The 21,885-nt window shown below is 36.2% G+C and overlaps 1 protein-coding gene across 2 annotated transcripts in view; it reads right to left on the bottom strand.

The window, feature by feature from the left end:
• Positions 1–21,885, bottom strand: part of UBE2W (ubiquitin conjugating enzyme E2 W) — a 74,140-nt gene that overhangs the window by 20,100 nt on the left and 32,155 nt on the right. The window contains exons 2-4 of one of the 2 annotated variants that reach the window (XM_045810127.2): positions 16,506–16,597; positions 10,527–10,629; positions 1,375–1,530 (exon numbers count right to left, since the gene is read on the bottom strand). In XM_045810127.2, the coding sequence (XP_045666083.1) occupies positions 1,375–1,530; positions 10,527–10,629; positions 16,506–16,597 (351 nt within the window). The remainder of the gene's footprint in view (positions 1–1,374; positions 1,531–10,526; positions 10,630–16,505; positions 16,598–21,885) is intronic. The other variant, XM_087864798.1, reaches the window with a different exon arrangement.

Raw genomic sequence — 21,885 nt, 5'->3', positions numbered from 1 at the left:
AAAAATTTAAAACTTATATGTGTGCTCAGGGTGGAAGTGTGGGAGTACAGAAAATATGGAAACAATAAATGAGTAAAACTTGTTTCCAAAGCCCTTGGGCTTAACAAAAGCTCAAGTGCAGCCTTAAAATGCAAACCTAGAAAAGCCCACAGTCAAAGAGGAAACTTAAAAAGTCATACTACAGTTAGATAATGTGTACCCTATTTCATCTATTCGAAGATGTATTTTCCTGCATATTTTAATATTCCTGAATGGGGATACATGCCTTTTAACTAATGGTGTCATAGTTTAACTGACAGAAGTTTTTTCTTTCTTATATGGCACATAAAATTGCATATTAATGCTCTTAATGCTATAATTAAAAAAAATACAATTTAAACCATTATTTCCCATGCTTCCTTGAATAAAAAACTGTTTTTTTAAACCTAACACTAAGAAACCTCTTATGTAACTAACATTTCAACAAACTCACTTTGCAAATAGTGGCTTAGAGTGTTTCAGAGTCTAGATAACCTATCATTTAAAAATGAATTACTTAAAGTTCTCTAAATACTAATTTAAAGTTCTCTAAATACTATTTTAGTAAAAATGATAGTTCAATTTCAAGAAAACGGGGAAAAAAACTGCTAATATAACCCCACAAAGCTGTTTCTCCTTTAGACCCAAACAAAAGGAAACCCTCATGAAGAAAAGAGGCTTTAAAATATAGAAATAGATGAACACTGTGCTACACACTGACCCTCAGGCAGAAATGACAAGTGGGCCAGAAATGCACACAGGATTTAGATACTTTAAAAGGGTATCCTAAATTTAACTCATGTGATTTTTCCTTCTGGTATTTTCACCTTTCCATCAGGCATAGAATCTGTGGATTAATAAAGGAGAAGTAGAGGAAAAGTCCTGAGAATTCTACTGGTAATCTAACCTTCCTCTTTCAACCTAATCATCGTGATCAGTATGATAGGAAAGCTCTGGTTCCTGGGAAATTCTCTAAAAGAGGTTGATAGGGTGAGAGCCAGCAGAGGGGAGATGGGAAGCTATGAAACTTGTTCTTGGGACTTTCCACTGTGAATTCTAGAAATGAGAATTTCTTGTACACTTTTGCCTTATGCGCGCTTACAGAAATAAAATTCAGATTATTTAAGAACATCTGCAAAAATTTTCTATTTAAGAAATACAAAACAATGTCTGACTTCTATGTGGAATGAAAGATTATCAAAATAATTTTCTAATCTATTACTAAACATGATATTACCTCTATCTTCTTGATAAAAGGCATTAAATCCTTCCTTCACACAAATTACGTATTAAAATAGTTTCTCTACCTAAACTAAAAAAAGAGATATTACCTGGAATAATTCTGAGAAGTCCTACCTTTTCTTTGCAGCTGGAAAGCATGCTAATAATGCTAAGACAAACTGATTGGACTGAGAGCGCTGGGGACCAGTCTTCTGTTAGAATGGATAAACAGATATGACCATTGCTATAAACATGAGGATGAACGGGAATATTTTCACCAGTAAACATGACCTAAGAAAGAATAAAATTCCATTAACACTCAAATATTCTGTATCACCAAGAAATAAAATATTCTCCACAGAACTTATTTTAAAAACCAATTAAAAACAAAATAAGTGCCAGAAACAAGATAAACAACTGCTTGTTGTTTATTCGCATCAATCCACAAAGTACTGGTTTCACTGTGTGAATGAGCACGTAGGGAATGGAACATATAGGGAAAAAAATCCAGGTCATCTGTTTTTTATTTCATCTATTTTTCACAAATTCCCTTTAAAAATTTATAAATTACCATGCATTTTTAGCCCAGTAAAGACAACTATAATAATGCTTTTTCAAATTCTCTCATTGCATACAGTAATACAGAAGTATTCAATTTTGAGACAACATGAACTACAGGCGACAGGAACAGCCCTTCGACCTGTAACAAGGCTATCACCTAAGGCACTATGTGAAAAAGGAAATAACTGTTATATATACCATCTCCTCTAAACTCGCTCATCCATTATGATGGGTACAAATTACTACTTACTGATCAGCAAGTAACTATGTGCCTACACACACAAAAAAACAAAGGTTGAATGAGTCAAGCTTTTCTCTGCCTTTTCTTTTACTCAATTCTTCTAACAGGTTTTCCTTTCTCCACCTAGCCTCAGCACTGGTTTGAAAAATATATCTATTATTCCTTTCTTTGCCCTAGTAAGTCATTAAGTATCCCAATAGTAGTGTTTCTTAAACATATCTACCCTAAGCATCTGAACAGGCAGAAGAGTGAACTCATACATCCTAGAGAATCTGGAAGCACAGCTCAAACTAGGACAAAGACACAGAAGTCTAATATTTAAGTCTAATATTTCACTTCATAAAAAACTATTTTGATATAAAAATTAACCCACCAATTTTTATGTGACCTTTATACTGTGGTAAGATCTAACATTATTACTCTGTTGCTCAGTAGTAATTACTAATTCCTCACCTTAAAAAAAATCACCTGAAGATCTGGCTAAAAATATAAATGCAAGAGCTCCACTTTCACAGACACTGATTCAGTAGGTATGATGGGATTTTTATAAAGCTCGTCAAATATAAGCCAGTTCTCAAACAAGACTTACACTATCTCTTAGCCCTAAAACTGCCTCACACTTGAATACAGCAAAATCTTACTAAAAAGAAACCCCACCTTCAGTTACGTCAGAAATTGATGAGGTATTTATTGCTCTAGGCATAACTTATTTTCCCCTTTATATAAGAGCAAAAAAGAGAGCCACTGAAATAAGTGTGACTAGAGTAAGGTACGTCAGGATTTAATACGGGACATGTTACGGAAAGGTACTATAAGCTGGGTTTTTGCTTTTACTTTCAAATATCTAGCTACAAATCTGACTTCATTATAATTTCACAAATATTTACATTTTAACAAAGCACTCTTTCATGTTAAGTAGGACTCCTCTAATATTTCAAATATACTACTAACATATGGAACTTGTTTCCTTGGCTGAAGCTAATATAAGAAAACAAAAGGAATTTTTTTCCCCCAAAGGAACGACTGACTTTACACACTTGCATATTTTTTGTTTCTTTAAATTTTGGTCATGCACCCTCAATTCCCACTAAAAAGAGTTAAAATAAAGCTGAAAACTAAAAATAAAGTCTCAAAATAAGAGATATCCAGTTACTTGCCCTTCCTGATTGCAGGAGACCACCGAATCCCCAACTTTAGCACAGCTGTGTTTGAAGCCTAGCATTTATCTCAATTTTATCTATCAGTGCTAGTATTCTTTTCATCACTTTCTGCTAAAAAAGGGCTGCTTTGCAAAAGGAAATGACTGCTTAAAGGCCTTGCAGCTCCGTACTTTGAGTCTATCCACAATTACTTTAAATTTTATTTTTTATAACCATGTAGTTTATTATATACATTTGATATTCCCGCAATGTGTTATAGATGTCTAGAGTGGGAGTTCACAAATCTCACAGAACATGCATCTGCTCTGGGGTATTCATTCTACCACAAAATCCCATTTGACCAGTAGGATATTTTCATTAAGAATACCAACAATGCCCAAGACCTTATCTCCTAGCCACAAATATTTTTTTAAAGGATATTTCTTTTCCAGTAAGGTCTCCTTTTTAAAAAGTCACGTGGAATAGTGCTCTGAAAGTGCCAAAAAATGAAGAACTGCCAAGTTATCTTCTTTGGCAAAAATTAATCAATGCATCAGCAACCATCAAGGAAAATACACAGACAGCAAAATACAAAGGTTATCACAACATGCTCCGACTAGCCAATTCACAAAGCAGAAGGAAAGCAATAGTGCTCTTGGAGAGAACGGATTATAAACTAAATCACTCGGTCTGAGAGCCAAGAAGTACCCACGAACCAAAAGAAAATCAGGAGAGAGGAAAAGGGATGGAAAGCACTAGAAGACACCTACAGCAGGAGCAGGAGACACTGATAAGCACCAAAGAGAGCCAGAAATCAAGACAGAAAAAGCTTTGAAGGCTGAGAGGACTGAAATAAAAAGAAATCAGATATCAGTAAACCTTAAAAAAACAAAAGCAAAGAAAAAAAAAAAAAAGCTGGGGCTTTTTAACATGCTGCATGCAGGGCAAATACAGCCAGCCCGAAACTTTCAGCAACCAAACAGGGGAATCAATTAGCTGCACATATTATAGGTAACCCCTAGGGCCTAACCTGCCAGATACAGAATTTTAGAAGTTTGTCTAAACATGGAAAGGCTGAGTTTACATGCCAGAGATGAATTCCTGAAATAAAAGAAAAAACTTTTTTCAACAGTTTATTCATATAAAAAGACTGGTAAGCAGTTTCCACAGACAGTTTTGATGTAAACTCTGCGATTCTGGTTCTTTGCATGTGATGGGGAAAGTAACCAAGGCTGAACTTCAAGATCATGCTCTTAACCATCCTCATTTATTTAACACACGGTACAATCCAAAGGAGGAAATGGACATTTCAGTTATTTTAATGCAGCCAAGCAGGTTCTGAAAACTTAAGAGATGATGATTAGCTGTTTTCAGAATTAAAAACTTTTTGGGGAAATCACAAACAGCCGATAAAACTCAAACAGATTTAACAAGACAACTGAATATGATGAATCTGAAACCAAAGGGAATAAACAAGAACTTTGCTAATTTCTTTAATTTTAAAAATTATTTATTTTTAAAATAATTTATTCAAATTCAAACTTAGTCATATAAACAGTTAACAACCAGAGAACTGCACATATTCATAAACCAACAATAAAACAGAACTACAGATTTTAAAGAATAAGCTTACGAAAAAAAAAAAGCCAAAATTTTAGAAAGGGATCTTAGATCTAATGCATGTGAATCACACCTGAGGTTCAGAGTTTGCATTAGAAGCAGTACTCAGATGAATCTAAATTTCCAAACATCTCCCTATCAGTATGGCATATTTTCAAGAGCAGGTGAGATCTAAGAAAACTATGCTCAGTATCATAATTTTGGATTTAAATAAGCATATCCCACAACCAACCTGAAGTTTTAAGCAAGCCAACCTCTGGGTAACTTTTGGTACCAAATGTAGCATGTCTCATAAAACTACTAATTTGAGAATGAAAGCCACCAATTATGACAAAACAGAGGATGGAGCTTAGGTAACTGTTTCTAATATGAAATTCATATTTATGAGTACATAAGGATTTCCAATCAAGCTCAATACTGAATGACCCCACAATACTGAGATCTGACCACAAGGAAGGCACACTACTATGTTCAGACTAGTGTTCTGCAACTAATTAGAAAGTGAGACACCTAATATAGTGTCAAACTAGGTCAAAACACATTATTACAAGAATAAGCAGTACGAAACAAGCTTTTATAAAATATAAAAGCCAATATATAAAATGGATACCAAGATTTCTCCAGGGACAATATAAGGGAATGCTTTCTCTTATTAAAATTGTAAGTAGATGACAATACCTAATGGGCAACTACAGAAACTGTACAAGCAGAATTTGTTATAATCAGAGATCTAATTAATAAAATACGATGTAGTCAATCTAGCGTAAGTGGTAAATATTTGACAAAAGTGGGGACTGGGGTTTTAGCATAGTTTTTAATATTCAATTCTCCCCTTTTAGTCACTTAATATGTATCAGTAGCATCAATATTAATAGTTTTTCTGGTCTTCCATAATTACCCTTACCATGCAATTGTACAAGTATTACAAAGTCAAAATGCCTGGATACAATGAAACTAAATTTGGGGTTCCCCTGGATGGTAACCATTCTCCTTTGTAAGCTGTGTTCTTCTAGCCTACCAGTCTTCTCCTTTATCTTCCCTCTGCTTTACCCCCAAGGCTTCAACGAAACAGGGTTCACTGTTCCCTTTCTCCTCGTCAGGTGTCCTAGATGCTAGACAATTTAAGGCAATAAAAATGGTTACTTAAGACTTTGGAAAGCTTAACCACCATCACATGAAAGAGCAAGGAAAATGACACCACAAATAAAAGGATATGAAAATAGGTTCTGGACCTCTGCAGTGTAGTAGTACTGAGCAACAGAACCAAAGGGTCTGGGTGAAGGGGGCATGAGTAGGAAGGGGAATAAGGATGAGGAGAAAAAGACTACTCTTTTGCCCAGTGTTTCTTCAGCACCACTTTTAGCAACGATATGGTTTCAGGACTAAGTATAGTATCCTCTTCCCCCTAAAAAAAATACTTTCCCATTTATTTCTAAAATGCCTAAAATTTCTTCAACAAAAATTATAGTTGAAAAGCTTAAACACAAAGTATAACCAGGACATTTACAAGATAATGTGTTTCAATTTTATTGCATTCAAATGGGATGTTCTGACAGAGGAAGGGGGTTTAAAGGTCATTAAGGTCATAAGGGAAGAGCTGCTAACTAAGGGAGGAAGCAGAAAGGAAAAGAAGCAAAATGGTAAAGACACTAAACTTAAGGACTTCACAGATTGGAAGGAGAGGTGACTATACCTCCCAATCCCTTTGAGATAAATCTCCAAGTCCTTTACACTGCAAGACTCTCTCGGATAAGCCCCAAAACATCCTTCCTTTTTCATCTCCTGCTATAGCCCTCCATTTATCTATACATAAAACTACATTTGCTCATAAATCTCAGAAGAAGCTTAGTCTTTTCATGATTTGCTCCACTTTTGACATAAACTCTTCTTGTGCTTTCAGTCCCAGTACAAACAGGTTTCTCTTTGCACCCTCATTCTATTCTAAACCAGTCACTGCTTTTCTCTTTTGCTCCCAAAGCATACAATTCATACTTCAACTTACGGTGCATCCAGTTGCACAGGCCAAAAGTTGTGAAGTCTTCCCTGACTCCTTTCTCTTCTTCATATTTCTTATCAATTCATTAGCAAATCCTGTTGGCTCAACCTTTAAAATAGGTCCAGGGGCACCTGGGTGGCTCAGCTGGTTAAGCGACCAACTCTTGATTCTGGCTCAAGTCATGATCTCAGGGACCTAGGATCCCTGCTCAGTAGGGAGTCTTCTTGAGGACTCTCTCTCTGCCCTTTACACCCACTTGAGCTCTCTTTCTCTCTCAAATGAATAAATCTTAAAAAAATAATAATAAAATAAGTCTAAAACATGGTCATCTTACACAACCTCCACTACTAGTTTTTTGCTGCAAGTCACCATCACCTCTCACCTGGATTACTGCAAGAGTTGTCTGGTCTCCCTCTACCCTGGTACACCCAACAATCTGCCACAAAACAGCCTTTTAATTTTAGGTAGGATCATGTCATTTCTCTGCTCAAAATAGGCTGATGGTAAGTGCACATTAGTAGAAAACAGTGATGGAAAAGTGCCTCACCTCTGCTCCCAATATTAAAAGGTTTTGCTGTCATTATTGTTTGTTTTAAAGCAAATGACTGGGCCAAACACCCTGTTTTAGATATGCAGTTTTTTCACTGTAAAGTGAGATACATGAGAAATTAATTACAACTAGGAAGGAAAAGAAAACCCAGCAAACTATAAAGTTTATTATGGTCTTACAGATCTAATTTACTGATACAGAAGTAGTAAGTTTACCATGAGACTGGTTTATTTTAGGGTTATTTCCCCAAATCCTACTCTTGTAAATAGTGGTAAACTTAATACTGCTTATTGCATAGGAAAATCAAAGACCAATTTTCTAACAAGTGCCAATGCTGCTGGGTCTCATCAAATAAAATCTTTGGTGAATGAGGAATTTTACTGCCTTTGAGTGGTTTTAATCACTTCCCCAGAGCAATGGAGCTCTGCAAAGTTTCAGTTATTGGAAAAATCTCAAAATCTATATGTACATTAAGCAACTCATTGCTAGACCATTATCATTCTTTATAATCATAAAGATGCTGTGATTAATAAAAATTTAAAAACAGTTATAAAGTATTAGTAGACTTAGAGCGGCTCTGTTATCTTCTCAAACATGGATACTAGAATATACAACTTCCGTGACATGAGAGTGATGTTAAAAAATGATATAAAATCTATTCCAAAAGATTGGGAACAACTGCCCCAGAGCTTTCAAAGTTATCGTTCTACATATTATCTTTCACTTTTAGAGATAACAATGCTGGCTGGATAAATAAGCATTTTCCCCAATCTGGTGTTCACACCTAATTGACAGTAGGGAAAGGAGTAACTTGGGTTTGAGTCCTGACTATCCACTAGCTGGCTTTTAAACCATAAACAAGACACTTTACTTCTAAAGCTTCATTTCTTCATTTATGAGGATGAATCCATCTTCCTTAACCACTTCATTAGAGCCGTTACAAGATAAAATCAGAATGGAAGTTACATTAGAAAGTATGATACAAATATTACTACACAGTAGAAGGCATGGAGGTAATGTGTGGCTGAAACAGTTAAGTTTGGACTTAATGCTAAGCTAAAGAGTTTTCAGACTTGACTCCACAGAAAATAAGGAAAGCATTAGAGGTTTTAAGGAGGATGTAGGGACAGTTATGGTGGTGGTGGTGGCATTGTGTATCTGTGCAAACCAATGAGGTAACTGCACCTTCAAAGAAATCTAACTGCACCGTGAACGGACAACTAGGAGTAGAAAGAACTAGACGCTATTATGTATTAGTCCACATGAAAGATAGAAAGTTGGACTACAGCACTGACAGCAGGGTAAGAGTGGACTGACTTAAGCACTGCAAAAGGACGTGAAAAGCTGCATTTAACAGTGAGGGAAAGGGAAGAATTTCAATGCAAGCAGATAGGTGGACAATAACCCCCCCCAATTTTTTTTTCCTTATTTTGTTACTGGAAAAGATTGAGTTTAGACGTGTTAAATTTGAGACATCGGGAGGTATTCAAGTAGCGATATCCAATAAGGGTGTGAAATTAAACCTCAGAAAGAAGAGGCTGTACACAGAGCTGTAGATCTGGGAGTCAGCTGCTTAAGATGGTTGAAAATGTTAGAGAAAAGAGAGAGAAGAATAAGGGGGTGCTGAATAAAGAACCCAGAGAACACGAAATCAGAAGAATCAGAACAGACAGAAGTCAAAACAGGGAAGGAGAAAAGAATCTGTGATGAGATGATAAAATCCATTACACTCTAACTTATAGAAATATACAAGATCAAATTCAGATGATACTTCAGAGTTCGATATTTGATTTAGATTTAAATACTAAGGAGAGAATTTAGAGGACACTTTTGACTTGGTTCATGTTTACAGAAATACTATTTTCCTCTGATGAAAAATCTGTGGGCTCCTGGAGTAAGCCTTCTCCAATATCCCCCTAGTCAACAGTTTGGAGTTATTCACATTCTTCCTTCATAAACCTTCAACAAGCTTGGTTGAAGAGAAGTAGAAGAACAGACTGAAGGTGACAAAGAGATACTATTGCCTTCAAGGATTAACAATCTTAAATGATGCTAGAAGTCAAAAGGCTACAAAATGTGAAGATCATTTTCTAGAGAGAAGGAAGATGTTTGCTTCGGTTTCTTATAGTCTACATATGCTTATTATAGAGCCCTAGAGGTCATGACAATATATAACCCTTAGCTTTATTTTTATGAAAATGATAAAAATGAGCTTCCTAATCTTATTTTCTGCTCACATAAAAACTGCAGAACTCAAGGAGTCCATTTCCATTTAATTCTGTGCCTTTATTAAAACAATGATTTCTTGTAGCACATTAAAATAATTGACTTCCATCTATACTCCCACACTGGTATATTCTATTTCAAGTGGCAATGAAATATGATTTTCCTCAAAAATAACGTATTTTAGCACTTCATGAGTTTTAGATATTTGAGAATTTTCACTATCCAGAACCTCATTATCTAGCAGTACTACATACAGTTGGCTTTAAGACTTACCATTTTGCCACTAGTAACTCATTTACGCATCTCACCAAGTCAGAAATCTGGAAGTCATCCTAGAGCCTCCTTTTCTCTAACTTTCAAAGATTAATCATTCACCACAGTTAAACAGCTCTCAAAAAAGTTCCTCTACCACCATTATCCCTTGTCTATTAACCCATTACGTAAACTAACGGTGCTTCAAATTATAATAATCAGACTTGGGGCTTATGTTTAGATATTTAACATCTCGTAATATATTCTATCTTTATAGTACTAAAAGACTGCAAGGACAGCATGACAATGCAAAATCAAAGGAGTGTTCCTTTCAACAAAGCACTTGCCCCCTCATGATATCATTCTATCATCTTGTTTAGGAATAATTGCCTCCAGTTATTCCAAATGCCATGTTCTCCCACAACCCATGGGCCTTGGTTAGATTTCCATTCCCTTTTCTGCTAACATCTATTCATAAAAAAAACAATGTTAAGGTCTTGAAGTACAAAAGCAGCAAAGCTCTATATCTCATTAAGGTAAAACGTTCATAGGATCTTGATTATCTTACAGATAAGATGAACAAATCTATTCACATAATGATAATGGATTTCTTTTAAGTTTGTATTTAGTCAAAAGTCACTAATTTAGGATTTTGCTATAATCTAAAAATATAATAAAATGTTAAAAAAATAAGGCAGTTACCTGAGGAGAGTCAAAAGGATATCGACTACTAAACTTAAATAGAAGTTGAAATTTTTCCCCTTCATATAAGGTACCTGGTGCACCTTCCATGTCTACAATCCACCTAGAATAGGGAAAAAAACAAATTAAAAAACTTCAGATAAGAATTGGGATGAGAAAGAAAAGGGAACACTGAAGACTTCCTTTATACCAGGCATGGGGATAAGAGTCATTCATGTGCAACAGCGTACTTCATCCTCCCAACAATTTTAAGAGTAGGTATTAACACCCTTCTCTGATGCTCAAAGGTTAAGTAACTACATCAAAGTCAGACAACTGGCAAAGGACAGAGCCAAATTTTAATCCAGGTCTGAAAACACAAAATGAAAACCAAACTCAAGTGTGCTGACACCGAAGCCTGTACTCTTGCTACTCAATTTATGCTACCTTATTTTTCCAAAATACTAATTTTGCAATGACTGTGAAGATTTTATAGGTAACATCAAACTAATTAATGAACTGCCTTTCTGATATCATTTTAGAAGCAATGGTCAAAGTAGGCATCCACACTGACTAGAGAATCGTGGCTGTTAGACCTATCTTCTCATCAGTATTCTAGAGACTAAACGGGAAAAAGAGGCTAAGCTAAAATCAGTCCACCTACTCTGACAGCTATTCAAGGCTCTACACTGCCTTTCCTTTGTCTCTCATGTTTCAGTTGTTTAATAAAACTCAGAAGAGATTTCTATGGCCTCTTTATGAGCTTACTTTGTTTCCACATAAAATAATCACAAATATAAGTCTGTTTATAATTATAATCTGTACACTTACCTCTTGCTCACTTATATATTTATTAGTAAGCTCTACGCCAACATACGGCTTGACTCACAACACTGAGATCGAGAGTCACATGCTCTACCAACCGAGCCAGCCAGAGACCTGTATCTCTTGCTCTTTAAAAAAAAAGGGGGGGGGGAGTATGTTTCTCCCTCTACCCCTCCCCCTGGCTCATGGTCTCTCAAAAAAATAATGTTAAAAATAAATTAATTAAATTAACTAATTAATTAGAAAAGGGGAAACTGGGGCTCCTGGGTGGCTCAGTCAGTTAGGCAACCAACTCTACTTCAGCTCAGGTCATGATCTCCGGGTCCTGAGACTGAGCCCCAGAGCAGGCTCCACGCACAGTGTGGATTCGCTCTCTCCCTCTCCCTCTGCCCCTCCCTGCTGCTCATGCACACGTTCTCTCTCTAAAAAAATAAATTTTAAAAAATAAATAAAAACTTAAAAAGGGGAGTAGAATAAGGACTACTGTGGCAAAGATGATAGGGCCACACTGAGAAGCAGAAGTGGACCAATCATAAGAATCCTAATTATAGCACTGGCTAATTCATCTTAAACTTTTTTGGTATAAAAACTTATTACTTTAAGTACAGGGAAACAAAAGGAAGTACTATTGAGAATACAGTGTTGAGGTTCTAGTCATCACCCCACATACTATGAACTTAGGGGTATATAAAATAATAAACATGCCTACTCTCTGAAAGCAATCAGCTAACACATATAGGCCCTTAAGAGCACAGCCATTTATTTTCAGAATGCATGTTGAATACCATACATGGCAATAAAGGATATGACTACAGAGTCAAGAGGCAATATTATACAGTGAAATTACACAGGTCTGTCCCTTAGCTGTGAGGCCATGAGTAAGCTGTTTTACCTCTCTTGTTTTAACTATTTCAATTATAAAACATATTTAAAACAAAGTTAAAAGTCATTAAAAAAGGATACTCATCAAAGTGTTGCAAAGATAAATGGCATTACTTATGCAAAACACGTAGTGCTTTCCGGACATTAGAACCAGTACACAGTAAATTAAATATAATGCATAAGCTGCATTAAAAACAAAAACCTATTCTCTTTACAAACTGGGTCCTTACTAACCATCAAAATCTCCCTTTATTATTCTCCCCTGACATCCACTATGCACAGTGATTATTCCAAGGAAAAATCAGAGGACTTTCCTCTGGTGCCCTTTAAGATTTGATTTGATTGACTGATGTGAAAGTGTGAGACCATGCACTAGTGGGAGTCTGGGAAAGAACAGAGGGGAAGGGAGAGGGAGGGTCTCAAGAGGCTCTGGGCTCAGCCCCAATGCGGGGCTCAAGCTCAGGACCCGGAGATCATGACTTGAGCCTAAAACCAAGAGTCCAGCGTTTAACCAACTGAGTCACCTGGGCACCCCTCCTGGTGCCCTTTCATTCTCTTTATAAGGCAAATTTTAGGACAGGGACGTCTGGGTGGTTCAGTCGGTTAAGCATTTGCCTTCGGCTCACATCATGATCCTAGGGTCCTGGGATCGAGTCCCGTGTCAGGCTCCTTGCTCAATGGGGAACCTGCTTCTCCCTCTGCCTGCCGTTCCCCCTGCTTTTGTGCTGTTTCTCTCTCTGACAAATAAAATCTTAAAAAAAAAAAAAAAAAATTTAGGACATAATGTAAATTTACATGTGATCTATCCAAACGCAGCTTTTAAATAATAGCTAAGCAAATATCTTAGTAATCCTTCCAATATCTGGGTGAGATAGGTCAAAGGTGGCATAATTTTCAGCATTGTGCAGGAAAATTTTATTAAATAACTTTTTCCTAACTGAAAAAGCAATATATGTTCCGTATAGAAAATTCAGAAAGGTATAAATAAACAAAAATCACTCAAATACAAATACCACTGAAGTACTTTGGGTACATTTCATTCTAGTCATTTCATAGTTTATTGATGGAACTGATGTCCAATAATCAAATTATGTACACTTACATTAAATAAATTCAAATTATCAGTGTTTACAGGATGCCTGGGTGGCTCAGTTGGTTAAGGGTCCGACTCTTGATTTTGGTTCAGGTCATGATCGCAGGGTCATGAGATTGGGTCCCATGTCAGGCTCCGTACTGGGCATGGAGTCTGCTTAATCTCTCTCTCCCTCTGCCCACCCCCACTCCCCACACGCTCTAATAAATAAATAAAAATTTAAAAAATAATAAAACAAACAAAAAAACCAAATCCTCAGTGTTTATGCATCCAGTTAAGGGCACATGTCCCTGAGGATGAATGAAATGGGAGAAGTCTCAGTTCTTAACTTCCAATGAGTAGCTACTGTTCTAGGATTTTAAACAGTTATTTTTCATGCATTCATAGCTCCTAATCAAAGAAACAGCCAACTATTCCCCTCCAAAGGAAAAATTAGCTCTTTTGGATATATTGCGACAGGATACACACCAATATGGCCTCTCGAAGGGATTTTCAGAGGGACTATGTCTATACAAAATTTCTGCATTTCATGCTGACTACAGGCTATAACTCAGGGGATGCCATTCCACGGTCTAACTTTGAGAAACCATTTCCCTGTTACTGACGGTTCCAAATTGTCTCTAGAAATAGTAATGTTGAAATGAGTACACTTAGCTCTAAGTTAATCTTTTTTTTTTTTTTTTTTTTAAGGTAAGCTCTATGTCCACCAACATGAGGCTTAAACTTACAACCCCGAGATCAAGAGTTGCATGTTCTACTGAACGAGCCAACCAGGCACCACCCCTGGGTTACTCTTTCTATGCCTCTGTTCCTTCCTTAGGTCAGCATAGGGGTTTATTTATTAGTTCAAAGGATATGATACTCTTATTTTTAAAGGTCTTAATACATGCTACCAAACTGCCTTCCAGAAAGCTTAATGTGCTTTTTTTTTCATCATCATTCTTATCCCACTTAAACATATCTTTTAAGATCTAATTTTTATGAGACTACTTTTATATCCTGGAAGACAGCCAAAGATAATAAAACTTTTGTGATTCATTTACAATAAATTATTTTAAAAGAAAAACTGCCTGACAAACATCTCTAAAGATGACAGGTTTATTCTGCAACAAAGATAATGCTGTTTTGGTAGTTAAACAATTTGTGGTATACTTGCTTGACAATCTATACAAATGTTTCCAGTTGTACAATTGTAAAACATTCCTTTAACTTTTTATAAATCATTTTCATTATGTGGTTCCCCCACCACCAAGAAAGGAAAGGGTGAAAGAGGAAGCACTTGATTATTTCCAATAAAAATTGAATATAATCTGTTTCATTATACAGAACAAAAAAAAACTCGTTTAATTATATAGAACAAATGTCATACACTCTAATTTTCAAATTTTGTTTGACAGAAATGAAAAATCAATCGAGAGTCACAAAACTAAATGGAAGACCCTTAAATGCATATTACTAAGTAAAAAAGGCCAATCTGAAAGGTTACATACTATATGATTCCAACTATATGATGGTCTAGGGAAGAGACAGTAAAAAGATCACTGGTTGGGGGAGGTGATGAATAACACTGGGGATTTTTAGGGCAGTGAAAATATTCTGTATGATACCATAATGATAATACATGTCATTGAACATTTGCCCAAATCCTTAGAACATACAACACCAAGAATGAATTATAATGCAAACTACAGACTTGGGGGGATTATGATGTGTCAATCATACTTCATCAACTGTAACAAATGTCCCACTCTGGTGGGGGATGTTGATAATGGGGGAGGCTGTGCACGTGTGAGAGCAGAGGGTATATGGGAAATCTCTGTACCTTCTGCTCAATTTTGTAGGGAACCTAAAAATGCTCGAGAACCCAGCATGTTTTAAAAAGATTGTTATAGAGCTAGAGATCCGTACTCATTCTCAAACAACACTATATCCATCCAAACATCAATAGATCCATTCTTCATATCCCTGTTTTTAAAAAGCTTGACCTTTGTTGGAAGTATGGACTCCAATCTCAAAGTCAAAGGTAACTAAAATTATTTCTCTAAAAGGATAAATATGTCCATAAATTTTGGTCACTTTTGCTCTCTGGACCTGAATATCACTAAGTATTTGAATTATCCTCTTGTCCTACAACTTGGTCTATAGTGTACTTTTTATCTTGTTGCCTCTTATCGCTTTTATGTTTTTGAAGATTTTAAGGAGAAGTTCCATTATTTTAAAATTTCCCCCCCAATTTCAGAACATTTACCCTTGCCTAACAAAACTATTAAGTCAAAGGAGTGGTATAAACAGACTATACTGGGTTGTGAGATCTTAGGATAATACTCTAGAAAACATTTCAAACTAATTCAAATGCTCATCTTTATGAGAGGACACATATGTATCTCTCTAGTCTTCTTGGTTTCCTATCTGGGAAAAGACTTCTTTGCGCCCAAGGAAGGAGCACAATTAGAATACTTCAGTGTCTTCCTTCTATGCTTCATTCTTTTATCATCTTGAAGAATTTTCTTATCTATTAAAAGAGGCTGCTGAAGAGTTCAACATCCATTTAGCTACTCTTCTGTTCAGGCCAATTAATGTGTTCAGGGAATGGAGACACCTCTTGACTACTACCCTCTTCAAACCTTTATACATGTGGTTTTGAAAATTTTGATAAACAACCTCATGCCAAACTGCTCTATTTTAGATGAAGATCATTTCACAAAGTCAGACCAAAGTTTTTATATGCTGCCTCTTCAGCAGGAAACATTTTTAAACATTACTAATCAACATATGGTTTAAAAAAAAATGTTAATAAATCTATACATTATATACAATGTGTATGATACTATTATGTAACAAAATGGCATATAAATGCAAAGAATAAGATCTATTTATTTACCTCTTGATGGAAGAGAGTGGGATGAAATATGAATATTCCACATTTAATTTTAATTTTTTTTAAAGATTTATTTATTTGAGAAAGAGGGAGAGAGTGAGGAGAGGGGCAGAGGGAGGAAGAGAGAGAATCTCAAGCAGACTCCCAACTGAGTGCAGAGCCCAATGCGAGCTTGATTTCACGACCCTTAACCAAAATCAAGAGTTGGACGCTTAACCAACTGAGCCACCCAGGCGCCCCAAAATTCTACGTTTTTACAAATAAGTATATATTCATACTTTAATAATAAAAGAAACAAGTACTTCAAAAATTGAATACTTACTGTGTAATTGAATTCTGAACACTCTTTTCATTTAAAGTCATTCCGGGAGGTGGGTCATTTTGCAAAGCCAACAGTTCTTTCTGCAGTCGTTTCTAGAAAAGAGTATCAACGATAATTTGTACTTTTAAAAAAATGACAATATAAACATCCTCCTAGTTTGACAGACAGAAATCCTTGAGTAAATTTCCTCCAAATGCTCACATCTTTTCCTTTGCAAGCCCTTTACATCTTGTATATATCTTATATGCCTGACTTTAACTTTTGTTTTTCCTGTAAGTCACACTCAAAACATTCCTAAATATATTTGTAAACACTGATGCTGTAAAGTGGTTATGAAGAGCAGACAGGTACCTACAAAACTTCATTGTTACTCCACTGAGTTGTTATAAGATCTCAGCCTAGGTCATAACTGCTTAAAAGTTTTAGCAGTATTTCTGTTACTACTTTCCAATGATAAAAACCATAGTTCTCCATCATCCTTAAAGAATGCGTCTTATTAGAACAAGATTTTTAATTTATTCCACTTATGATAACAAATGTGGGTTATATGATCAAGTAAATGTTATTAAGTTTTTTATTTTAATTCCAGTATAGTTAACATACAGTGATATATTAGTTTCAGGTATACAATATAGTGATTGAATGATCAAGTAAATCTTTAAAAACACTGGGTACAAAAAGGAGAGACTGATGTCTTCAATGCAGGACTTCTCAGAGAATTCTGATATACTACCTTGCACAATGATTCTCCAAGGGGAAGAAGATAACAGAGAGGTTTCCAAAAGTAACAGAACTCCCTTATTGTAAATGTAAAGCATCTTGGAAAAGTCTTGTTTCAATAACCATAGTTTGGGTAACACTGCTGTAGAAATTCTCCAGATCTTGAGAAATTCACTAAAACAGGGAAAGCAAGCCCTTATTATCAAATCAAGGATGTACAGCAAAGTCCATTTGCATAGCTACTAACTGAAACATAAGGATAGAAATGTAAACTAAGAAGAGTTTTATTGGTATAATTATCCCTAGGTCTCCTGAACATAATGATAAAGGGTACTACGAAAAAAGAAATGTTTTCCACACCCTGACGCTACTTCTTACATGTTCACAAAGAAAGAGACCTATGATGACCAAATTCCAAGAGAATCTCCAATTAACTCTCCTTCCTTATATTCACATTTTTCTGTAGTTCCTTCCCATACTGTACCAAAATTGGTCAGTGTGACCAATAGAATATAGCAGAAATGATATTTTATCCCCAAGATTAGGTTCTAAAAGACTATGGCTTACATTTTGGTCACCCTCTGTAGAATTACTTGCCATACTATGAACAGCCCAGTTCAGAAGCTCACATGCTAAGATAGATTACTGGCCTCCTGCTAATAACCACATGTGATTTGTAGCATATTCTCCAACCCTAACCAATCTTTCAGATGACTGCAGCCAAGGCCAATATCTTGCCTACAAACTCAAGACAGATTCTAAGTCAGAACCATCCAGCTAAGCCTCTGATTCCAGACCCAAATGTTTTTCTTTCAAATTACTAGATTTGGGAGGAATTTGTTATATAGCAATAGATAATGCAGGACCTCTGCTCCAAACTCCCCTTGTGAGAAGGGGCTATCAACCACTTTTCATTTCAGTATCACAGGTCAGAATCCAAAACATTCACGGGACCACATTTTTTTATTGAGGGGGTAGAGTCGCTACATTAAAAAGACAATTCATGGGGCACCTGGGTGGTTCAGTTGGTTAAGAGTCTGCCTTCGGCTCAGGTCATGATCCCAGGGTCCTGGGATCAAGCCCCGCATCGGGCTTCCTCCTCAGGGGGAGTCTGCCTCTCCCTATTCATCTGCCTCTCTCCCAGCTCATGCTCTACCTTGTGCTAATAAATAAGTAAAATCTTAAAAAAAAAAAAAAATGCATGCAAGTTCCTTATTGTCTTAGCTACTAGGCAGTAAACTACTTTGCACATCCACATCTCTCCAATAGAGATAAAGCAGGGCCAACAGTTTGGGGACTAATGAGTATTTATTAAGCTCAATAACAAAAGTAATAATTCATCCATGCACTTAAAATCACAACTTAAAAAAAGACACAAAGAATGGAAGGTCAAGTGGTGTGTCTATCTGGCAGATTCACAAAAACAGGGAATTTATTCTTTGGGGTATGTTCTCCTCAAAACAATAATTCTTTGGAGAAGGCAGGACATGTCTTTATTTATTTTTAAAAAGACTTTATTTATTAGAGAGAGACAGTGTGTGCACACATTCATGCATGCACGCCCAGGGAAAGAGGCAGAGGGAGGGGAAGAAGCAGACTCCCCCACTGAGTGCAGAGCCCTATCCCGGGACCCTGAGATCACGACCTGAGCCAAAGTCAGATACTTAACTGACTCAGCCACCCAGGTACCCAGACATGTCTTTAAATAAGCAATCAGTCCCCTCAAGGGTCCTCTGGATCTTCTAAGCAACTGGTTCTAATCAGCTATACTCAAAAACAAAACAAAAACAAAAAAAGAAACAGGTTCTAAGTTTCCTGAATATGGACACAGAAGCTAAAAGAGGAGGATCTAAAAAATTTGATGTAAAAATAAATAAAAGTTCCTACTCACTTGAGGATGTGAAGAACTAGTGTAACTATTTAGAGATCACACTATGTAGCATCAATCAACAGAAAGCTATATCTCATCAGGAGGCATTCAGCTCCTAAGTTTGAAGACAAAGTATAGAAAAAGCAGATGAGGAACACTAGCAAAAGCAACGATACCACCCGCTGTGAAAATCAGCACGGCAACACGGTCAGCTTTCCCAGACAGTGCTGAAAATGGCCAGCTACAGACTGAGGTAACTGGAGATAATGGGAAATAACTGCAGAAGGTAACTACTATAACAAAGAAACAGAAGTACCCAGAAACCACTGGGAGGGGAAGAAGCCAAGAAATTAGAGTTCCAATGGTTCTTGGCCAAATAACACCAGTCTGTACCTAAATTGGTGAGGTATGGGAAAACTGATTACATATATTCCAGATGTACCATAATTCTCTGAATCTAAGAAACACCGTCAATCCTAAGATGCACCATTATTTTATGAAACACTAGAAAAGGAAAATTGCTGCCAATTAAACAATAACACACCATTGGTAAGACATCTTGATTCCAGATGTTTAAATATGAAAAAAATGTGCATTAAAAAATCCAAGAATATTGTATTAAGAAAAGTTTAATTTCTGAGTAAATTTAATAGGTCTGAAGTGATTTTCTCAATATTTAACATCTAACCAAAAATACACGCTCTCAATCTTTAAATATGCATTTTATTTCCAGAATTTGCATAATAGCAGTACACAGACATCCTGTCCTCCCAGGCAAAAGGCCTTAAGTTACCAGCAAAAGAATTTCTTTTTCTCATCTCATTCATCAAAAATGGCCAGGCCCAGAACCTAAATGTTTGGAAGCACCTCAAACATAGAGTAAATCTGAAAACTCCATCTAATCCCTCATCATATGTTGGCTCAAGTCTTGAAGAAGACTTGCAGGAATTTGAGCTCTGAGAGATCCAAGTGGATTTATATACTCAATAAGAAAGATCCTGATACATCTAGATACCTTGAGAGAGAAACGCTTAAAACACTTTCAGAACTGGTTTGGTTTGGGACACATGGCTGGCTCAGGCAGTAGAACATGCAACTCTTGATCTCAGGGTCGTAAATTTAAGCCCGTTGGGTGGGGAAGCTACTTAAAAAAAAGTGGGGGGGGACTGGTTTGGCTTTTCAGTGGCTCTGGCTTCAGTAGTCCAGCCAGCACCTCCCTTTCTTTCCTTCCTCCCTTTCCTTCCTCAAATTGTTCAAAATGATATGAATCCACTCTAATTTATTACCTTTTGGGGCGGGGGTTAAGAAAATCACGGACAAATTTTGCAAGTTATCAATGACAAGGCATTGGGACCCACCACAAAACTGAATGACACTCCAGTATGTTATAATACCAGGGTTGGGAATCCCTGCTGTGAGATTACTACAACAGCATAGGACTTGTCATCCTGCACTGATAGTGACACCAGTTCACTTCCTAAAACTTTTTTCCAACTCAACCCATGTGAGGGACTATTCTTGAGATTTACTCTCCCCTATGACTGGGGTTTACCAGAGGCCTGGCTTGAAGAGAGAATTTATGTAGTATGAAAAGGCTGCTCTGGAGCTTAACATATTTTCTCTCCACCAGCACCTAAGAATCACTACAGTAGCTGCTTCACACCAAAGGTGACCTGTAGGAACACAAAACAGTCAAAATAATAAAGAACAGACGCATGTATTATTACTCTTAACCTTGTGAGATGTAAAGCCCTTGGAAGGTATAAGCTGCAGTTTATATACAAGAGTAAAAGCAATTTAAAAGGTAATCACTTTAAAAACTGTAATCACTATATTCTAATCAGTCCTATTCCATTTCCCCCAACTCAAAATACCAATGCTATCCAAATATACACTCATAATGTTAAATCAAGCTTGAATATGCCATATGCCTCCCTGGCAAAATCAGGATATGAGATAATTGATAAATATAAAGACTAATACTTAAATATCAAAATTATTAAAATAAATGTGGGGATTGGGGGGGATGGGTTAAATAGGTGATGGAGATTAAGGAGTACACTTATGATGAGCTGAGCACAGTATGATGTATGTATGGGAGTGCTGAATTACTGTATTGTACACCTGAAAGTAATGTAACACTATGTTAACTGGAATTGAAATAAAAACTTAAATTATATAGATGTCTAAATACATACATACATAAAATCTCAGACATCCTAAATTTTTTTTTAAAATAAATATGGTAAAACTCTATCCTAACACAGATTCCTGACATTATGTGTACTGAACATAATTTAACCTAATAATAATGACATTATTGTGACAGCCTTAAATAACAATGAGTCTATAAGCCAATTTGACCCTACTACAAATTGTGATAATTTGATATCCTTGTTTTTCACTTGTTTTCCTGTCATCTGAATTTTTATTGTCAATAACTTGTCACAATATCTCACCTCTAGTCACTGACATCTTTTTCTTTCTCCTCTTTTCTCTCTCCTTTATCTGCTGTTTGCCCCTCTGCAACCCCACCCTACATTACCCGGCAAAAGAGTTTATTTTCGGTGGATACATCACATTATTTTTGTTTAACCCTATTCATCACCAATACTGGCAAACATTTACTGCTTCACATGCTCTTAAACTATAATATACTGCCTCACTGAAACTAACTGGAGAAATCAGGGATAAATTCCCCAACTCATTAAATGAAAAGCATGGCCCAGTAACAGGTCCACAGACCACACTTTGTATAGCACATGCTAAACCATGATGTATTATCCCAAT

This window comes from Ursus americanus, chromosome 9 (assembly GCF_024610735.1).
Source record: "Ursus americanus isolate L20-20 chromosome 9, mUrsAme1.1.p, whole genome shotgun sequence".
NCBI classification, from domain to species: Eukaryota; Metazoa; Chordata; class Mammalia; order Carnivora; family Ursidae; genus Ursus; species Ursus americanus.
The sequence above is the reverse complement of the archived record's forward strand: the minus strand, read 5'-3'. Positions and strand labels throughout refer to the sequence as shown.